At 42.2% G+C, this 20878-nt stretch overlaps 1 protein-coding gene across 6 annotated transcripts; it reads left to right on the plus strand.

Annotated features, from left to right (window-relative positions):
* Window positions 1-1528: 1528 nt before the first annotated feature.
* On the plus strand, window positions 1529-20859 carry pde7a (phosphodiesterase 7A). 6 transcript variants are annotated; one of them, XM_044175642.1, is made up of 14 exons: window positions 1529-1623; window positions 2763-2859; window positions 12253-12313; window positions 13839-13871; window positions 15275-15364; window positions 16126-16289; window positions 16387-16450; window positions 17283-17479; window positions 17691-17822; window positions 17947-18038; window positions 18263-18407; window positions 18488-18584; window positions 18793-18873; window positions 18964-20859. In XM_044175642.1, the coding sequence occupies exons 1-14, from the start codon at window positions 1541-1543 to the stop codon at window positions 19233-19235; spliced, it is 1608 nt and encodes a 535-aa protein (XP_044031577.1). In that variant the 5' UTR covers window positions 1529-1540; the 3' UTR covers window positions 19236-20859. The 6 variants fall into 6 exon arrangements, with proteins under 6 accessions (XP_044031577.1, XP_044031579.1, XP_044031580.1 ...); XM_044175643.1 differs by lacking the exon at window positions 1529-1623 and adding an exon at window positions 1802-2474; XM_044175644.1 differs by lacking the exon at window positions 13839-13871.
* Window positions 20860-20878: the final 19 nt, after the last annotated feature.

Raw genomic sequence — 20878 nt, forward strand, 5'->3', positions numbered from 1 at the left:
TAGTTAAACACACATGCCATGCTACACGTGTGTGTCTGTGCGTGGTGGTGTGTGTTTGTGTAAAAAAAAAAGGGCTGTGGAAGAAGTTAGTTAACAGAAATGCCTCTCAAATCCTTTTCCCACATGTACACTTAGAAGAGTTAGTGTAAAATATTAGCTGCCCTGTGCACACTCATGTGACGTGCCATTGACGTAGTCATATGCCAGATCAAGCAGTTTCAGAGTTGTCTGGCAACAACAGGTTTGTAAAATGTGAATGCAAAAACAGTACCACCCATGTGTGGTTGACCTTCTCTGCTCTGTTTGCAGCAAATACCTTTAAGAATCAAGATGTGACACGTTTCATCATTTACACTAACACTTCATAAGAAAAGTAGCAGTTAAAGTCAAATTAAATGGTTTTAGAGTGTATTCTCAACCACAGTGTGTTCCACCATCAAGGGTGGTAGGTACTTAATTAGAAGTAGAGTCAGTGATAAGCTTTTTCACCTACTTGTACTTTTTTAAGTGCATTCTAAAATCGGTAATTCAGCTTTCACAATATTATATCAATCTTTTTTTAATGAAGTGTTTTACTCAGGTCTGCAAAGACAAAAATTGCTGAGAAAGCTACAGTTGTGGCTAATGTAGGAAGATGTAAAAAATAAGTTTGACTGATCCTCTTTTCCCTCCAAACAAATCCTCTGAAACATCTGTTAGATTTTTTAGATAAAGATTTTCACTGCTTTGGCAGGTATTGGGAAATTGGTGGGGGCTTGTGTGGTAGGGCAGAAATTATGAAATGAATATATGTAACTGTTACTGTTGAATGTTTCCTCAAAAAAACTATTTTTGTCGTTTTCTTTTAGTAGTTTCAAACACAAGAACTTCACTTCAAATTGAAGTCATCTCACAGTATACCTCTACTTGAGTTGGCTATTCTAGCATTCTTTCCACCCCTGCCGCTGTCAAGGACTTATTTGTTGTTGTGTTTTGCAGTGTTGCCTTAGTTGCCTGAAAAAGGTGCAGGACCTCTTTGTGGGGGGTATGATGGTGGGGAACTACATTCAGACCCATGGAAATGGGAAGGGAGGGGATTATGCCTCCATTGGCACTGAGCCTGACTGTTGCCATGGCACATCCATTGTCCCCTATCACATGGGCATGGCACAGAAACATCCAGTGAAAATGTTCATGTTCTGGTCTGTTAATGCTGTATGTTTTTCATGGGAAATTATTTGATTCACTCAGCTTGCAGCTTGAGGTCAGCTACACCTTATCATGATGTATGGCAGTATCAGTGGTCCAGTATCTTATGGGCATTTGGTGTAGACAGATAAACCCACACAATGCATGTAGACAATAAAATGAGTAACTCACAGTCTATTTTACAATACAATCCGCATGTGTCTTGAGTCACCACAAACAGGCATATGGAGCAAATTGCCTTAGCCTAACAGAACTGCAACATTTTGCTGTATTTCCAAGGCTGTATTTCAAACTCCCGGTGAGTCTCAGCTCCCAAGTAGTATGAGTCATGAGAGGAAGGTAATCACAGGCAATGATGTGGACCGCTGCAGGGCAAGCCCCGTTGTGGAGGAATACCCTTGAGAAAGTCCACGCCGCCTGCAAACGACTGCTCATGTAGGTCTTGGGATCGCCCTGGCCGCATACCCAATCATGTATCTCGGTTTAAACGTTGTAAACGCTATTGTCCAATCAGCGTTGAGGTTAGAATAGCTGCCTTAACGCCATTGGTCGTTCATAGACAAGGGCGTTTTTTTGCTCGCTCCAACAGCACCATCTCTGGCAAGTGGTGTGTGCTTTAAAACCATACAGTAGGCTAATGTTTAGGACGATAGGTAGGTAGTTATAGGGCAATGAACACACTTTAGGTTATTAATTTGACGTTTTTTGGTTGATAGTTTTGCGTTACGTGCCGTTACGTTTCCTTTAAACCCACCGGAATCGCAGTGAATGAGATGAACGTCGGGGTTCCCCTCTCTGAGCCAGATACTTTGTGCTTTACGGTCAGCGGTGAAATAGACAACTGCTCCTTCATTATGCAGCTTCTGAAAAAAGACGGAAAAGCCCTACATGTTGATTAAATTTCGCCACCGGTGTAAGTCTGAATGAGGGAAAACCTCCCGGCCACGGCGGACAAGGTCTCACATCCTGGAGCTGCCTCACCTCATCCACCGGTGTTGCATACGATATGATATGTTGATGACATTTTTTGGAAGTGGTCGTGCCTTTTGTTTTCATTTCGGGATATGTGATATGCGGATCTGTAAACGCAACGAAACGCAAATGAGTGGACGTTTTTTTCTGCTTTGAAAATGAGGAAGCGTTTTCATAAAGACCCAGAAAATGGCAAGAAGGTCTCGTCGTCCGTGGGCCCGGATTTGAGTAAAATGAGAAGGAAAGGAGTAAATGCAACAGCTGCATGATTTCCCCCCCTACAGAATGACACCAAAGGAGGCAAAACGGTGGAGGTAGATAAGACGCAGCATCAATGAAGGCGATCTGGACAAGTTTTGAGTCGCTCATAATGAACAGAAATACTTTGCAGCTCGTTAGCAGATCGTTTCCACAATATTGAAAGATTGTTTTGGCTTTGGGAGATTTTCTAATTCACCAGTCATCTATTTTCGCATCGCATTTGTTATCTTTTTCATTATATATTTGATTTATTATTATTTTTTTAATATTTTTGGATCCGGATCTAGCCCTGACTATTCAATGGAAGTATGTTATCAGCTGCCGGTTTTGCCTCTTGACAGGCCGGTTCCCAAGCATGTCCTCAGTCGGAGGGGAGCCATTAGTTTCAGCTCCAGCTCTTCTCTCTTCGGGGCTCCTGATCCGAGACAGCTGTCACAGGTAAAGAAATTAAAGTTATTATACTAATCTGTATTTTTTTTAATTTATTTATAATTTTGTCACAATGAGTTTGGTTCTGAGAAGCACGCAGGCCTTTAAACCAGCGCCTTTTTCTTTTCTTTTTTTTTAAACAAATATATGAATAATCCACAGGAATCTTGCAGGTGGTTTTTGGATATCTAGGCCCTAACACACACAGTGAACACAGTGAACAGTCACTTGCACAGACGCACACAACATTTTCTTATCTCTTAGACCTAAAACACACACCAACCAGCCATCTCCTAAAACCACTTTGCATTTGTGCATGTTGCTTACAGATAAAGGCCCTCTTGGCTTACACTTTAGCCAGCACTGACAGCATGATGCCTGAAGTATTCCAGTTTACTCCTGGGACTTGCTGCATTTGTGAGAAGGAACGTGCTACATTGTTATTTATGTTAACATCCCTTGACACATTAATCATTGAGTCATATTTGAACTTCCTGCTTGAATTCTTGAAAATGTGCCTCTGGTCAGCCTGCCTCTATATTTCTGCTCTGCGGTGAAAGAAAGGAAAAGGTTGGCCACATCAACAGTCATGTTGTGGGGTCACGTTTTTGCTTCACTCTCATGTACATAGAAAAACTGGCACAGCAGTACAATGCATTAGCCAAGCATTGAGTCACTATTGCGTATAAGCATGTGTCTCAGATGATGCACTGTCCATTTGGCCTTTGTTAAGTACACTTGCTTAACTAACTGTAACACACGTATGCCTGCAATCTCAGCTCAAAGAAAAGTTGCACATCAATTCACGAGTCAATGAACTCCTTCCCCAATGTGGCACACTTTTTAAAATGGAAAAACACCCTTACTGTTGCTTCAGTAGGTTTGCACAAAAGCATGGTAAAGCATGTGTTCTCATCTCTTTGGTTCGTGTCCCGTTAGTTGGTCATGAACAGAAACTCCCACGGTTACATGGCATCTCCCAACACATTAACTAAGCATGAAGTCACTGTCTTCGACTGTGTGTGCGTCCTCTTCAATGGGCCGTCCATTAGTCCTTTGTGCAAGACGCTGCTCCACATAACCACCCATGTGTGTCCGCTTTGAACCTACCACACCATCACAGGCAGCTCACTCAAAGACTAATGCATACGCTTGGGTATCGAAGGGCCTCAATGTTGCTCATCCTCAGGGGTCTTTTTTTCGCTAGGTTATTAGTGTCATTGAGAGATGTCATGAAATGTTTGATAAGCTGGCTGGACAAGACTGTTCTGACCATCCGTTCATCTTTCTATCCATCCATTCACTCCATACCTGCAGTCATTATCCTACCACTCCATCATCACTCTCTGCCTTAGTCAGGAAGATTTATAAAACTAATCCAAGGGCCTGAAGCTGTCTTGTGCCTTGGTGGTTGTTGAACCTTGCTTCTCAGGCCGCAGCCCAAAGGAGGGATCCCTGGAGAGGTCCCCCAAACCTCAGGAGCAAACCCATTTCAGCATAATGCTAGATTGCTCATCCTCTGCATACAAACACAAGTGTAAAGCTATTGTGTCTCTTGGTCGGGTTCACCAGTTGATTCCTCAAGTGCGTCAGAGTTCATTTTCAATCGGCAGGTGTGAGGTGTACTGTTATCGTCCTCCTTTGTTGTGAAAAAAGGGGTCATTTGCAACAAGCAGTGCACTTAGTGTTAAGTAAGTTTCCACTGAAACAATAATGATCTGCATGTTATTTTTGTGGAGACTTTGTTAAATTGCACAAGGTTTATAAACACTTTTTTGCATTGTGCAAAAACAAGACGGCGGCAGCGAGGGATTCAGTAATTTGACAGAAATTAGAATGAGAATGACCTGCTGACATAGACATTTTTTTTCTTCCTGAACACATGCACAATTGGGTGAACATGCATGTATGCTTACAGCAGTGTCACTCAGCCTTTGTCACAGAGCAATTACACTTCTACAAATATTGTGTTTCAGGCCCTATTTATGACCATAAGGGTGCATTTGTCCTTGGTGGCTGCTGTGTTTTTGTGTGTGGTTCCACAGGCCTGTTGTTTGTGGAAGCAGTTCTGGACTACCATTGCAGAAAGAGGCAGTTAGGCATGTGCCTGGGCTCTGTGGGCAGTGGTTTGGCTCGCTGCCAGACTCACAGATGGCTGGAGTCTCAGTCTCTTTTCTCTGCGGCTATCTTGTTCCGCTCACTCAGAAGCTCCCTCTCTTTCTTTCTCTTTCTCTTATCCCCCCTCCCCTTGCAGATGAAGACATTTCCTCTTGTAAACAGAGGACGAAAGAGTAGGGTTGAAGACACGACAGTCTCAGAAGAATATGTCACTCTGTGGTCGTGGAATGCTTATGATTGGGTGTAAATATGCTGTTGAAGAGGCGTTGAAAACAGCAACAGCATTAAATAAATGGGCTCATTTATCTATTACAATGCCTCTATTGTTTTTATTACAATGGCTGTTGGCTGCTTGTTGATTAATTCCTAAAAGTGAGGTGGAAGATGATTTGAATTTTGCTTGTATATAGTGATGCATGCTGGTCCCCTCTGGCTTCTCTGGAGTGAAGGGTAAACACAGGACTGAGATAGATTGGTGCAGAGTGAAAGGACCAGGAGTACAAGAGAAGGAGTAGGACACAGCAAAGACTCATGTGGTTCCCATCTAAACTACAAAACACACATGTATTTGCACATAAAGTTAGTTTGGCATTACTGCACACATCTCAGAGATGCTGCACATGGCAGAACTGAGACTAAGTTTCTATGTCATGTGGCTGGCTGTCATAATTTGGTACTAGTAACACATGGTTCTGACAAGGCTGTGTTATTGACAACGTTTTAAAAAATATTTAAAAATAAAATCCAGCAGCGATACAAGAATCACTAAACAGATGCACGGTAATGGTGAGGCATTAGCAGTCACATCGCTTTTGGCGATAATAGGAAGAAAACAGCTTACACTGCAAACACTGATCTGATATCAGCTCAGTCCATCATATCACAGTCAGAGATATCATCAAGAGTATGTTGGCCACTGGCCCTAAATTAACTCCTTCTCATTTTGGATGTTTAAGGACAGGAGATGATGATAGATCTGTGCGTAAGGGTGGGAGATGGCGCAGCTTGTTTCATCCACACTATGGATGTTTCTGTGCAGAGCATGATAAGGGAATACACTATAGTGCTGCTTTCTGAGGGAGTTACTTTGTTGATTTTAACTGAACCGATACGTTTTTTTCCCCTGCCCAGTGACATCAGATTGACGTAGTTTCAGGATGTGGTAAGAATGCTGAAGGAGCCGTTCAGACTCTGAGCTTGGTGTTTCACAATCTTTGATAAAAAATTTTTAACCCTCTCCCTGCCAAAGTTAGGTTTTCTGCGAAATAAGCGTGAATGAGTTGGAATGCATGGTACTGTTTGTTTATTAAGCGAGGATGTGTATTATTTAGTAAATAAACAGGAGCCAAACCTTACACCCCGTCTTCATTTTAACGTACACGCTCTGCCTGTCTGTCTCTCTCTGTAAGGGGCCCCCCTAATCACATGACTGTTTTGTTTTTGTGCTGCAGTGTTGAGTGCAATCGGCCGTGAGAATGTGGTTCCGCACATCAACATACTAACTGACACAATGTTAGGGGCCAACTGCTCTCACTGAATTTTAATCATATTTACCATAGTCCTGTAGACATATGAGATGAGCCTATACTAGAAGGGAGAAGTTATTTACCGGTGTTACAAGTTTTAAACACCAAATAGTTGTCCACAGGTGCAGTGGTTGGCGGCTTGGGTTTTATTTGCCCTCCTCAGAAGGTTAAGACTTCCGGGGGGGGGGCATTACGCTGGCCCAGAGAAGCAATTAGAGCCTGTGGATGATGTTTAAAAATGAATGAAATTCCTGTGCAGGGTAGACAGCCTGTGAGAATATGAAGCAAGTCTCCCCCTTCCCCCCACCTCTTAACTCTACTTGTTTCATAGAGCGCTGCTAAAAGCACATTTATACAAGGCCCTTAAAGCACTCTGTGTAAAGGCTTAAATCATTTTAAGACATTTTGCTCGCCAGTAAAAAAACAACAACAAAAAAAATACATTGGTTGCAGATATATTTCTGCTTGACAAGCATGCTGCTTTGTTCTTTGGCGACAACACTGCCCTGTCATCTGCCGGCTAAGGCATCGGGCCAATTCACCCCAGACCTCTCCTCAAACCTGCAGCCCTCTCTCAAAAACTCACTGCAGCTGGAGTGTGTCAGAGCGGACAGTGTTCTCATAAAACACCCTTACAACAGGTAGACTCCATCTAGGGCTTTTGTGTATGCAATGCCTGGTGCACAAACACACACACTCACTCACTCACTCACTCCAAACCTATCCACATTTATGGCCTACCACTCAGTTACTGGAATGTGCCGTCCCGCACAGCAGAGCGCTGTAAGAGGTCATAACTCAGAAGGAAACTTTCAGTTTATGAAACTGTGCTGAGTCCAGCTGCTTTTATCTTGGGAATTTACGTGTGTGTGGCGTGTGCATGTGCGCTCCTTTGTTTCTGATATGGCAGTTTATAGGAATACTGCTGGCTTCCTCATTTACTTGGCCCCAGCTGACTTACTGACTATCCAATAGGCCTGTCCTCAGCTAAAACCCAATTTTAAAGCTAAATTAAATAATAAAAGCAGGTTTTATGTCTGTGTTCGCGACAAGGAAGTGTGAGAATGCTGCACTCTGTACTGGACCGTTGAATACCCTTCAAAGGGCGTTAGACTACAATATCAGCGCAAACACAATGCTATGATGACAAAAGAGCATGTTTGAAAAAGATACTTGGCTGTTTTGAATTTGAGTTCTTGCAACTCAGCCAGCGCAGGTTCACCATAACAATTAGGTAGCTGTTAATGGGGACAAAAAGAAGATATTTAACACACCTTTACTCACCCAATTCCAGTAAGGTCACTTGAGTTCACATTTTTGAACATTTGTGAATCTGTCAATGACAAACATTGGAGCCGTGGGGTTACTCAGTCAGAAGTTTTGACATCACATGACCCACTGACCTCAGATGCCTGAGTGCCACGACCCCAGGCAGCCAGAATAAGCGGAGATAAGAAACAGAGCCGTATGTAAACAAACTCATGTGGAATTGCAGGGAGCACAAGGAGCAGACTGTTACGCTAGCAGTAAACTCCAAGCAAAACTGAATTTGGCTTGCTCTCAACACCAACTCCAGATGTTTGGTGAAAGGCACCCAAAGCAGATGACCCAAAAATAAGAAAAGAGTTTGAGTTTGTAAAGCTTTATGGAAGTAAACACAAAAAAATGTGGCCTACAAACAAATTTGGGACATTGTTAAACAGTTAAATGTAACTTAAGTGCCTGTGCAAAACGTTTCAACAAGTTTGGTTGAATCCTATTTGGCGCTTTTATGGTTCTAAAACCAATATTTTTCCTGTGAAAAATTCTAAGGGTTCTTTTGATGTATAATGACTTCAAATAGTGTTTACTAATAATCAGTTTTTAACAAGCTGCTCACCCACACAAGTAAATTTACAAAATAAGCAAAATAAGCTAGGGTTTGTGTAAGTACTTAACTGTATACTAGTGAGCAACAACTGTGACTTGATTTGACTATATATATATATATATATATATATATATAATCTCCTTTTCAGAATAATGGTGCTTGAGCTGATCAGGTGAGGTTTTTACAAAAAGTTTGTTGTATTTTTCTGGATGTTTCAAAAAGTCACTGCCCAGGATTCATCAGAGACGATGGTGATGACATAATTGCTTAATAACCCAGTGAGTCAAATTTCTCCCTTCACACCCCAATTTTGTGGGAAAAAATGCCACAGGCCAAAAGATTGGTAGAAATGTTAATGCTAGCCCTGCCTTGTTTGATGCCAGAGGCTGTGGGTCAAATGCAAAGTCACAACCAGCATGGCTCAGCAGTGAAGCCAAAGCATAACTCCCTGAAGCTTCAATTTCTCTAGTGGCTACTTTGCGCTGGCACCAAGAACTCTTGACAGTATTAACAAGTCATTGGAAAAATCTAACAGTTTCTATCTTGAAATGCAAATGTCTCAGTTTCAGTTCTTGTAATGTATTCCATGGTGGCCATTTTGAGAATCATTGATACAGGAGATTTTTAAGGCACAATTGAGTGTGTTTTGCTTAATAGACGTCTCAGCCTATTTGTTTTGACCTGTTGCTCATCCCTGCTCAGCTCCATCCAGCTGTCCTAAAGTTAGGACATTATTTTTTTTTAGTTTGAGTCTCTTAGAACTGACAATGTTGGTGATTTTTATCTGTATTTTTCTTCATTCGGCCTATGACCAACTGCCAGATTTCCATTAAGCTGGATACCTTTGCTGTGACACACCTGTGAGCAACCATGATCAGAACCCATGATATGGGCACTGCACCACCCAGGTTTCCTGTTGGAGGGTTGAGATTCACCTCAGCTTAGCTTGTTGCCAGTACCACAGTTTTTTATCAAACAAAGGAGTTAGCAGTTGGTCACTATTCTCAGTGACCAAGTCAAAACCTCATGTAGCTGCATCATAGTTAAAATTTTCCAATAGCTATCTGGCCTGCAGAAGGCTTTTATTGTTAAGTGGCTGTACAAAGTGTTGAGCTCTTTCTAGTTTCTTATATGAAAATATGCAAAATATGCAAATTGATCAATGGTCAAATTGATCAATGGTCAATTTGCCATGGCATCAATTTAGCATGCATAACATTTGGTCCTCTCGGTTTAGCCTTATTAAGAATTTTGTAATACTGTCCTCTGAGGATGCAACCGAATACAAACAGGCAGAACATGCTGTTTCTAAGAAATCCAAAACAGGCTTGTGACTTTCAGAATGTAAGATACAGTGAGAAAAACTTTTAGATCAGTCATGCAGGTTACACGAGCAGGCATTTCAAAGAAGAGATTAATCGCTGCTGGACTTCATTCCTAATGTTTCTTATGATTGAAATGTGTGATAAGCGTGTGTAAAGAGGGACAAAGTGCAAAGTTAACTTTAATAACTAAATTACGCATCTGTGACATTAAGTTTAAGTCCTGCCTTTGACATCCTGCATCACCCTCAGCTGTGAAGCATAAATGCCAAAAACACAGAGTTTACAAAGGGGCTCAAGTTCATGTCGGACCATGATGGGACCACTATGGTTTTGTGTTCGTTGGCACTTGGCACTGCAAGGTGCGGCAGGGGGTGTGTGTTGTGGGCTGGCCGTTTCAAGGGTAAAACTTGACCTTCCCTTCCGTTCACAGTGGGATTGTGACATTGACAAAGTGTTTGCACTGCCGCCTCCTTCTTACCAGCTCACGAGGGAGCACATGCCAGTGTCCACTTAAGTGCCAACTAGTGTGTGTGTGTGTGTGTGTGTGTGTGTGTGTTTGTTTTTGCAACAAGCAAGCTCTGGCCAAAAGGTTTGTTTGGGCAAGTGTTGGCAGGACTGGTCACTCTTCCATTCCCAGCCCCAGAGCCAGCATTATGCAGTTCCCACACATATTATGGTCAATACCAACCCCCTTACACACACACACACACACAAACAGACAAACAAAGCCCATGCTAGATACACACAATCTATAATATTCACACTAACCACTGGTGCTGTGTGTAAACACAGAGGCCTGTTGACACTAAAATACAGCTTTGCAGATTACCCACCCTGAGTCAAGCTGTTTGCTAGCCGGTAAAATATTAGCTTTGGATTGGCGGCTGTCATGAGTTTAGAGGACAGACAGTGTCAGGTGTGTATGTGTGTGTGAAGGAGATTGACAATAATCCTAAAGTATATGAAGTAATGAGTGTACAAGCTTGTACATTTGTGTTTGCACGTGTTTGTGTTTGTGGTGTGACCAGCTGACGGTTGTCATTAAATGGTCCCAGCATATAGACAGAGTCCGTCAGTGAGCCAACATGGCCAGTCATGCAGGCTCCCTGTGGAATGGGTAACCCTAGATGAGGGTAGCCCCAGAAGGGAGAGTGGAGAGTCGGCCTGAAGGGGGGCTTGGATGTGTGGAGTGCGTAGAGAGGTGAGCCAACACCTCAGTGTAGCCCGGAGCAGCTGTCTGTCGACAGAGCAAATATGCAGTTACCACAGTCATACCCGCTACAGCTATCGCTGTGGTTGAGACTCTGCTGCAGCTGCCTCTTGGTGAGGGATACTGTTGACACTGGATGGTATTGCATGTGCAAATAAAGATGAAACATAAAACTTATCAACTTAATTTGATAGGATCTCCATCCATATTTTAGCAACTTGTTCCCTTTCCGAGGTCAACAGACTAATGCACCCTTATTTAAAATGTAACATTGTTGTATTTCACTGGAGGTTAGTGGTAACTTTGACTCCAGAAACCTAAAGAAAATGTACAAGGCATGCCTAATCTGTTTCTGCCTCTCACACAGCCAGTTCTTTGTCTTGTTGTGTTTCCTTGGCACACATTGACAAGAAAAAAATCTAAATCAAATGTCCAAATCTAGATATAGATCAACTTTTACAGTTAGCAGATGATCACTAAACTTGGTGGACAAGTCAACTGTAGCTGCTTCTTAGAAAAAGTATTGAGATTAGATTATTACATTGATCTTGCAAGGAAGAAAGTTTAAATTTAAAGAAGCCAGCCACAATGATTTTAATTAATAGATTGTTATAATAATTTATCAAATACTCTGCTATTGAGGAATGGTATTGACTTGTCATGGGTTCGTGGGCCGCATCTGTCCTGGTTATCAGTTCCACTAAAGTAAATTCAAATACAAATTCAAATTCATTCAAATTGCATTCATCTGCTGACGTCAGATTAGGGAAGTAATTTTTTCAATATATACTTTTTAATCTTTCTGCATTTTCAACTGTATTTTGAGGCAGACCTTTAAAGGGAAGTCAGAACATCACAGAAAACTTATTTGGATGGGACCCAAAATAATTTCTATTTATGGGAAACGTGTGTGTGTGTGTGTGTGTGTGTGTGTGTGTGTGTGTGCGCATAACACGTGTGTTTCTCACATGACTGATAGCAGTGGTATAAGTGCCGTATCAGGCTGTGTGCTAAGATACAGAGCTGGAACATGTTTATCAGTGTAACACTTTGTACACACACACACACACACACACACACACACACACACACACACACACACACACACACACACACACACAGCAGATTAGAACCAACAGTAGGAACATTACACCACCACCCTCCATTTATCAAGCTCTGTGTATACGTTAAAAATTGCCTGTGTTTTGTGTTTTTGGGATGTGTTTTTGATACCACTCACATCACTTTAGGGCATAACAATTCCCCTATTGCGTCGTCTTATAAATAGAATTGCAACATTATATTGGTATAAACCCTGGACAGTTTGTTGATGAGGTTTCTCTGTTTATTCAGAGACGAGGGGCCATCTCCTATGACAGCTCTGACCAGACAGCGCTGTACATTCGTATGCTAGGTAAGTGTTTCCCCACTCTTGCATACACACACATGCATTTTCAGTAAACACACACATACACATGTTTTGAGACATCAGTAGGTTTATCTCCTCCATGATCATGTTCATTTCTTAATACACAATGGCTTAAAAAGCAGTGAGATGGGAAATGGATGGATCAGAAATGGACAGAGGGATGTAGAGATTATCAAGAGCTAGGGATGCACCAGAGTGCGTGTGCAGGGTCCACTCAGTCCCTGGCCTTCTGGTAATCTCTCAATCAGAATAGGCTGTTTGTATCTGTAGTGGTGAGTGTCTGAAGTTTGATAAGGTTTTGTTAAGAGTACAGGATTTCATTGGCAGAGTGTGTTTTTGTGTTCATGTACACGCGTGTGTACGTACTGGATGTGTGTGTGTCCATTTGCCCAGTGCTGCCCTCAGCGATCCTAAACAGGATAAGCAGTTTAGAAAATGGATGAGAGGATAGAGGGCTCATAGCTCTGCCAGGCAGATGGAGTCAAATGCATCTAGGAAGCAGCCAGATCAGCTTTTGCTTCCTAATCAATAAGGTTATTGGAGATAATGGTGCGATTAGAGCCTGGGTGTACTCCTGACATCAATCTACCACATAGATGTGCCCTCACATGCAACTTTTACTACCTTAATTCATAGATCAGATGGTGTTTGGCTGGCAGTGAGCGGCAAGAAAGAAAGAAACTAGAATTGCTCATAGTGTTATTCTGTCAGTTTTTTATATATATATATATATATATATATATAATTAGATTGCTGCTGTGTAGCATAGTGAGTAGGCAGGGAGCATTGAACAGCAGGGGCAGTTTAGGGCTTACTGAATGACTTTGTTCAAATCCTGTTTACTGTAGCTTTCACATAATATTGCTAGACTTTGTTTCTCTCCCGCTTGATAATGCCCATGAGTCAACTGCTGCCACGTGCGTGTAGTTACAGTAATAGGAATTTATTGAGCTGACTGAAGGAGGTTTAGCTTTTTAATAATTTTACTTGGCTAAGTATGATGGCAGTCTCATACGTCACCGGTATAAAGCATCTGTGTCTGTAGATTTTATACTAAATTGAGTGTGAGGAGAGGCACACTAATGCAGACTGGTGTTTGCCTGGGCAAGGGTTCAGTCTGCCAAGTTAATGCTGATGTGCTTTCAAATAGCAGGACTAAGAGCTTTGCCGCATCAGTTATAATGACATGACCTACATCCACCCCAGAGCGCCAGCACTAATGCACCACAGGGGAAACATGGACCCTGTGACTCTCAAAACACAATAATCACACTCACTCACTCACTCACTCACTCACTCACTCACTCACTCACTCACTCACTCACTCACTCACTCAGGAGTGCATGAATTGTAGTGTCTTTTGGTCATAATTTATGTTTAGCACGTGATATGCCACTGATACGGTTTCACTCTCCACATTCATACCAACAACTTTACAAACAGCTTTTCAAAATAATGTTGAGCATCGTTATGCCTTTAATTGTAATTCTTAGTTTTGGTATTTTGATAGGAGCTTGTGTAGTATTCAAACAGCTGTTTGCAAGTAAGTAACATGCTGGTTGGTGGAACACACCTGTGTGACTGCTTTGATTTTAATTCTAATGCACATACGACACAATCAGAAGTGCCATGCTGGAAACATATCATTGCACTGTTTAGCACCTTGATGAGTATACTGCCATATAGAGTCCTGCCGCATATAGAGTGTTGCCTGGAATGACACACTAGCATTTTACTGCATCAGTGTCATAGCACCATCCTGTCACCTCACTATGCTCTCACTGCTCCTGACTGCAGTCTACAAGCAGGCTGGCGTCTGCTGTCTGTTTGGGCCGAGTCTGGAGCCTGTTCCTCTGCCTGACTACTAAAAACAGTCATAGATGGACTATAGATCACTCTCAGTGGCTCTGAGTACTAATAGTAGAGCAGACTGTCCTGACATGGCATTGCATGCTCAGCTGTTTGATTGACTTGTCTGTCCATTCAGTTTTCTTTTCTGGGACGTGGAAGTGTGTGTTTGTGCGTGACTGCGCCCGCACATGGAAAGTATACACCAGACTTGGGTCAAATAGTATTTACAAAATCACACCTTTTGCTTGTTTTAATTTGCTTGGAGTACCAAAATGATGGGTTTTACCACGTTTTGACAATAGAGAGGTGAAGTCCTGCTTTACTTTCAGTGCTTCGTATAAGATGGATTATTTCCTGTGTTATGAAAAACTGAAACTTGTTTTTCTGTCCGAACTCCAAAATACAGTAAGTGCATATCCACTACCATATTGACTAGAAAAAATTGATGCATCATCATTTAAACAAAAATCAAAGACTGATTATATTGCTAGCACTCAACAACTGCAGCTCCCATGAGGCTTTGATGCAATTTTCTGGCTAAAACTCCAAGGATATATTGCTGTTAAATTCTAACAAAATAATCCATTGTTTTGTCTTCAAAATGACATTCAAATTTTATTAAGCTGTACATTTTGTAAGTAAGATTTTATTCAAATAGTCAAAAGTATTTCACATTAAAAACATTTAGCTTTAGCATCAAACAGGCAGGATAGTAACAAACAAAAGCAACCAAATACAGTTAGTAAGTTGTAAATTGTCATCTATCTTTGAATATTGCCGGAACACCAGAATCAGTTTCAGTTTTTTAGAAGGACTGATGAAAGAAACCCTTTGTGATGGAAAATATACTGTCAGACTGTGGCTAGTGGAACAGAGGCTTGCTTAAAAGAGGACAGGATTTCAGCTGTGTTGGTAATTTCACATACATTTGCGATTGTCTCATTGTAGTAAATCCCATCCTTGTGGCAATCCAAGGGATAAATTCCAGTGTATATAATCAAACATATTTGTAAATACTACTCGGCCTAGCGTATTCAGACACCTTTCTTTTCAAGCAGCATGAATCTTGAGGAAATAAGTGCTGATTTCTTCTAGGAGATGTGAGAGTGAGAAGTCAGGTTGGATTTGAACCGGAACGAAGAAGCTCCCACCCATACCTGTGCATCGACTTCCGAACTCTTCACAGTGAGTATGACAGCCCATTACTTGACTCGCCAGCCTCTTTTGATAACAATACATTATCAAACTGTAGCTCCACACACAGTTTGTTCCTCTCCAGCAAGACTGACAGTGATGTTTGTGCACTGCTTTCATACAGTGCTTCACATGATGATAAAGACCAAGGTGTGACTTAGTGTAAACCTTGTGAGAGGCTTTTTTTTATCAAAGCTTTGTGAATAGGTGTGTGATAAACTAACCACATACTCATAGCTGTCCTCATACTCATAGAAACCCTTTTAGAAAACATCAAACGTTGTGTGTCTATGTGTGCGTTCGTGTGTGCGTGTGTGTGCGTGCGTGCGTGCGTGTGTGCGTGTGTGTGTGCGTGCGTGTGTGCGTTTGTGTGTGTGTGTTTGTGCGCGTGTGTGTTGACATTTTGACCCAAAAGTAATCCTACCTCATGCTGACGTGTTTCCGGATTGCACCGGCGGTTTATTCAGACATTGTGTGTGTGTGAGTGTGTGAGTGAGTGAGAGAGAGAGAGAGAGAGAGAGAGAGAGACCACTGACAAAGCATGTCTGCTGTGTGATCCCAGACGAAAGGCTTACAAGTGGGCGGCTGTGTCAGCAGCGACTGTTTGTATATCTCTGTGTTGGTGTCAGATCCCCACCAAGTTTGTGCAACCCAAATGACTCTCCAAGCCTAATGAGCTTGTGAAATAAACATTTACCAAAAACAGTGTTACATATTACATCTTTTGTCAATTTTTGTGTCTGCGTGTGCAGCACGGCTGGGCTGTGGGTCCACGTCAACAAGCTCTGCTCCTGAGAGGAGGGTCCACAGACTGCTCAGCTTCCAGAGGTACCTGCACTCATCCCGTCTGCTGCGGGGAGTCCCCCAGCAGATCCCCCTGCACATCCTGGATGAAGACTACACTGGACAGGCCAGAGTATGACACCCACCTTTTTTATAATGATACCATACTAAGACTTGCACACACTTTCACATCACTAATTCTGTGCTTCTCTTTTTACTCTCTTACGTAGTGCATGCTGGAAAAAGTCGGGAACTGGAATTTTGACATTTTCCTCTTCGATAGGTTGACAAATGGTAGGTAAAATATGATCTGAAATACTGATCAGAAGTTGTTTTAAAAGTCATGACAACAGAAGTAATGCAGCACTGACAGGAGAATCCAGCATTAAACCAGCCTTAGATTCAATGTGTTACCAATGGTGCCATCTATTGGATGCTGGCAGACACAGAGGTTTTACTGTATGAAGATTAAGGGAAAAAAACACATCTTATATTCATGCAATTTTGGGTCAGTTTTGTTGTTATTTGCTTGTGTAAGAGGACACAACAATATATTGTTAATTTTCCAATGCAGCTATAATGTAGTTTGGTTTTTAGGCCTCAAAGAGCAACAGCAGCTCCACTCTTCATTTTGAACAACCATTCAACACTCACACAGGGAGCCTATTGAAACGAATACATATTTCTGCGCTGACAGTAGCCTCAGTAGATAAGAATGTGGTCCAGGCACAAGATATGTTGTATGATGAATAAGGGGCATGACTCAGACCAGAAAAAAGTATGTTCTTGGTTATTGTATGTTCTCGCCATACATCTGTCTTGATGTATACAGTGTAACTCAATAGCAAGAGATAGGAAAAGGGATGGCAAGAGATAACTGCGACAGTGCATATTGCTTTGGGGAAAAAAGGACGAAAAATCCCAAAAAGAAGTAATTATGGGAAATGAAGTAGAGGAGAAACTGAAGAAGGGGTAGTCGAGGCAGGTTTAGAGAAAGCGGATGCACCAATAAAATGACTCCTGCAATGCACTAAGCATAATAAATTGATGATATTTAACATTGTAACAATGTCTGAGATAGACCAGATGAAAGCAGCACGCTCATTCCAGTTGTTGTGTTGTTCAGGAAACAGCCTGATCACCCTGACCTTCCACCTGCTGAACCAGTATGGCCTGGTGGAGCTCTTCCAGCTGGACATGGTCAAACTCTGGAGGTTCCTGGTCATGGTCCAGGAGGACTACCACAGTGACAACCCATACCACAACGCTGTCCACGCTGCAGATGTCACACAGGCCATGTACTGCTACATGCGGGAACCAATGGTGAAACATACAAACAAGACATACAATACAGTACAGACATTTTAGTTCTGTTTGGCTTGAGGAACTACCTTTAACTTAGTTAGTTGTTAGGCAAAAGTTGCACAAGTGTCAGTTAATAATTTCCAGATCAGAAGTGCTTCAGTGAAGTAATATTTGTATTTTGGTGATCAGTCATCATAATCTTTGTGCCATTGTCTTGTTGTGAATGCAGCTTGCCAAGTCTCTGACCTCTTGTGACATCCTACTGGGACTCCTAGCAGCCGCCACACATGACCTGGACCATCCTGGAGTCAACCAGCCTTTCCTCATCAAGACTGACCACTATTTAGCTACACTCTATAGGGTAAAACCACGTAACAGTCGCTCTAGTCTGCTAGAACTTACTTATGAATGTACTATAGTGGAAGACATCATATGATGTATTAAATTAATGTGTCTGTGCACATTTTTCCTTTTTTAATGTACAGAATACCTCAGTTCTGGAAAACCACCACTGGAAGTCGGCAGTGGGCCTGCTCAGAGAGACTGGGCTGTTTTCCCATCTGCCTGCTGAGGACAGGTCGGTCTGACACTGAAATTATGCTAAGTGCACTGAGCATTAGTGCTATATACACTGTGCAACACACAACATTAGACAGCACCCATTGAAAGGTTATATATATGTTACTTCAGAAAGTGAAGTTATTTCAAAAGACTTCTCTGCTCAGTCTTTCAGAGCAAATGTGAACAGATGCCACGGGCAGTGCTAAACAGTCTGATCATTTTGTCTTTCCGACCCCTTAGCCTGAACATGGAGAGGGAGTTGGGCTCCTTAATCCTGGCCACGGACATCAGCAGACAGAATGACTACCTGTCTAGGTTTCGCAGGCACCTGGACCAGGAGAACCTGTGCTTGAGCAACGCCAGCCACCGTCACTTCATTCTGCAGGTCGGTTACCTCCTCCGTCATTCGCACACAACTTCTTCTCAGCAGAACTCTTATTTTGTTTTTACTCCCACCCTGTACAGATGGCTCTGAAGTGTGCGGACATCTGTAACCCCTGCAGACCCTGGGAGCTGAGCAAACAGTGGAGTGAGAAAGTGACCGAGGAGTTCTTCCAACAAGGTTTTTATTTAATTTTTTTATTTTATGCTGCCTGCTGTTATATTGTTTGTCATTCTCCTTCAGTTATTCATTTTGCTCTTCTCTTTAGTCCCCTTACAGTTCCTCCCTTTGTTCTCCCTGTGTTTATTCTCTATAACCAATTAATTCCATAACAGTAGAACAGACGTAATAGCTCATATATTAATTAGATTTTGTTATGCTCTTTTAGGAGAAATTGAGAAGAAGCACAAACTTGAAGTCAGCCCACTTTGTGACAGAGAGGCCAACACAGTTGGCAACATTCAAATAGGTAAGTAGCTGTGTTGTGTTTGTATTCAGCTTTCATTTATAGCTTGTGTCTAATCTTTAGACTTAATCTGCGCCTCTTCTCTCCCTTCAGGCTTCATGACATACGTGGCGGAGCCGCTGTTTGCAGAGTGGGCCCGTTTCTCCGACACACGTCTGTCCCAGACCATGCTGGGCCACATGGGGCTGAACAAGGCCAGCTGGGGCGGCCTACAGCAGGAACAAACCTCCGTCTCCGAGGAGGTGGAGCCTAGCACAGCCGGCACCGACACAGATGACGCCGCCGCCCGAAGAGACGGCAACACAGCCACAACCGCAGGAGGAACCAGCTCCAAAGAAATACCTCAGGGAAGCAGAGAATCCTGACACTCATCATGTGCCCTTTCACCTCAACCTCCTGACTCCTGACCCCGGCCTCAGGGCCTCACCACACACTGGGGACCAGGTGGGGCATGCGATGGCCTGCAGCCCTGCTGCTGCCCCACCTGATCCTAACACCTTGTTTATGTTTTGTTGCTTTTGCCTCCCATCTTGATAAACCACTGATTTTATTTAATTTATTTAATTTTTAATTCCTGATTTTTGGCATAGAGCAATACATAGATACCTCATTTGGCTACTGCTGTATTTTCTTTTATTTTCTTGGTTTTATTTATTTGTCCACTGTAGTTTTGGCATTACTGACTCAACATGCCACTTTTTTTGTTGGTGAACCTTAATGGGAAAGCAGTATAAGAACTGAAGAAGACATTTTTCTGGTATTTTGAAGTGCCATTTGAAAACAAAGATTTGAAGAATGATCTAAACTGCATTGACAACTGGAGTATTCATTAGACTCTCCTAAGACTTTAAAGTAAAGCTGTGTTGCATTTGTATTGAAGATTCTTCCTCGTGTAAAGACAAAAAAAAAAAATGTGACAAGCCCAGTCCTTTTGCTGCCTCTATGAAGACTGTTTACGCATTTCCTTGTTTGTTGTTTCTTTCCCTTGAACTGAAGTGAATCATGTCGGCTCCACGGTTTGCCTTCGAAGCACAGATGTGTAGAACCACTCGTTTGAACTGTCATCCCACTGTTGAAGCCATGAGCAGAACCTTATTCACACCAGATGCCATAAGTAACTCCACCTGTGCTACAATGTGTTCTTGCACTCCCAAATAACGATGGTGTTGGATGTGCAGCTTCGTCTCCATGACATCTCCAAAAGACCCTGTAATGGTATTGTAGAAATTAGTCCTTTTCTGATGATGTTTCCGACTCTTCCAGTGCTGGTTGAACTCGGGGTAGCTTCCCTCCCAGACTGGAGATCATTTGCTGCACATGCATCTCACCTGGAACTCCACTCCACGCAACTCGCTCAGGGTTTTGCCAGTCTCTTATCAAGAGGGAGAGGGGGAGGAGGTGTTCTGCAGGCGATGCAAGGTTGTTTTTTTCCTGGCTAGGATCTACTGAAGGAGACTCTCCCTCTCCGCAGAATGTCTCTCTCAGCCACATGCAACCTAAAGGACTGCTCGACTGATGCCTTATAACTATGCACAAACTATGCTAAGTGACCAAACCAGCTCCTTTTCCCATCAAGTGCATGGTGTGCTTGTCTTTGAATGCACTGTCCAACCCCTTTGCCTTTTTGTTTTGAGGAACAACTCCAGCTGTCCTTTTTTTTTTTTTTGTACGGAAACAAAATGGTCAAGTGACTTTGAACATTCCATTTCTTTGTTTGGTTTGTCTACTTTGATTCTGTATAGTGGCACAAATTGTGTTTGTGTTTAAACATTTTGAAAGATAACAGGTGCTTTTCTTACTTTAGCTGATTTGTATTTTGCTGTAAGTGCTGTAAGACTGTTGATAAAACTGTTTACAATTTGTTGCGACAGCCATTTTTGGGAAGACTTCAGTGTCGAGCCAGATTTTGTAAAGGCTTTGCTGTATTGACCTTTTTGATACATGCCTGTTGCAGTTACAATTTGAATAATAAAACCTGTTGTTGACAAATGTTTCTTTGACTTTCACA

This window comes from Siniperca chuatsi, linkage group LG19, assembly GCF_020085105.1.
Source record: "Siniperca chuatsi isolate FFG_IHB_CAS linkage group LG19, ASM2008510v1, whole genome shotgun sequence".
Taxonomy (NCBI): Eukaryota; Metazoa; Chordata; class Actinopteri; order Centrarchiformes; family Sinipercidae; genus Siniperca; species Siniperca chuatsi.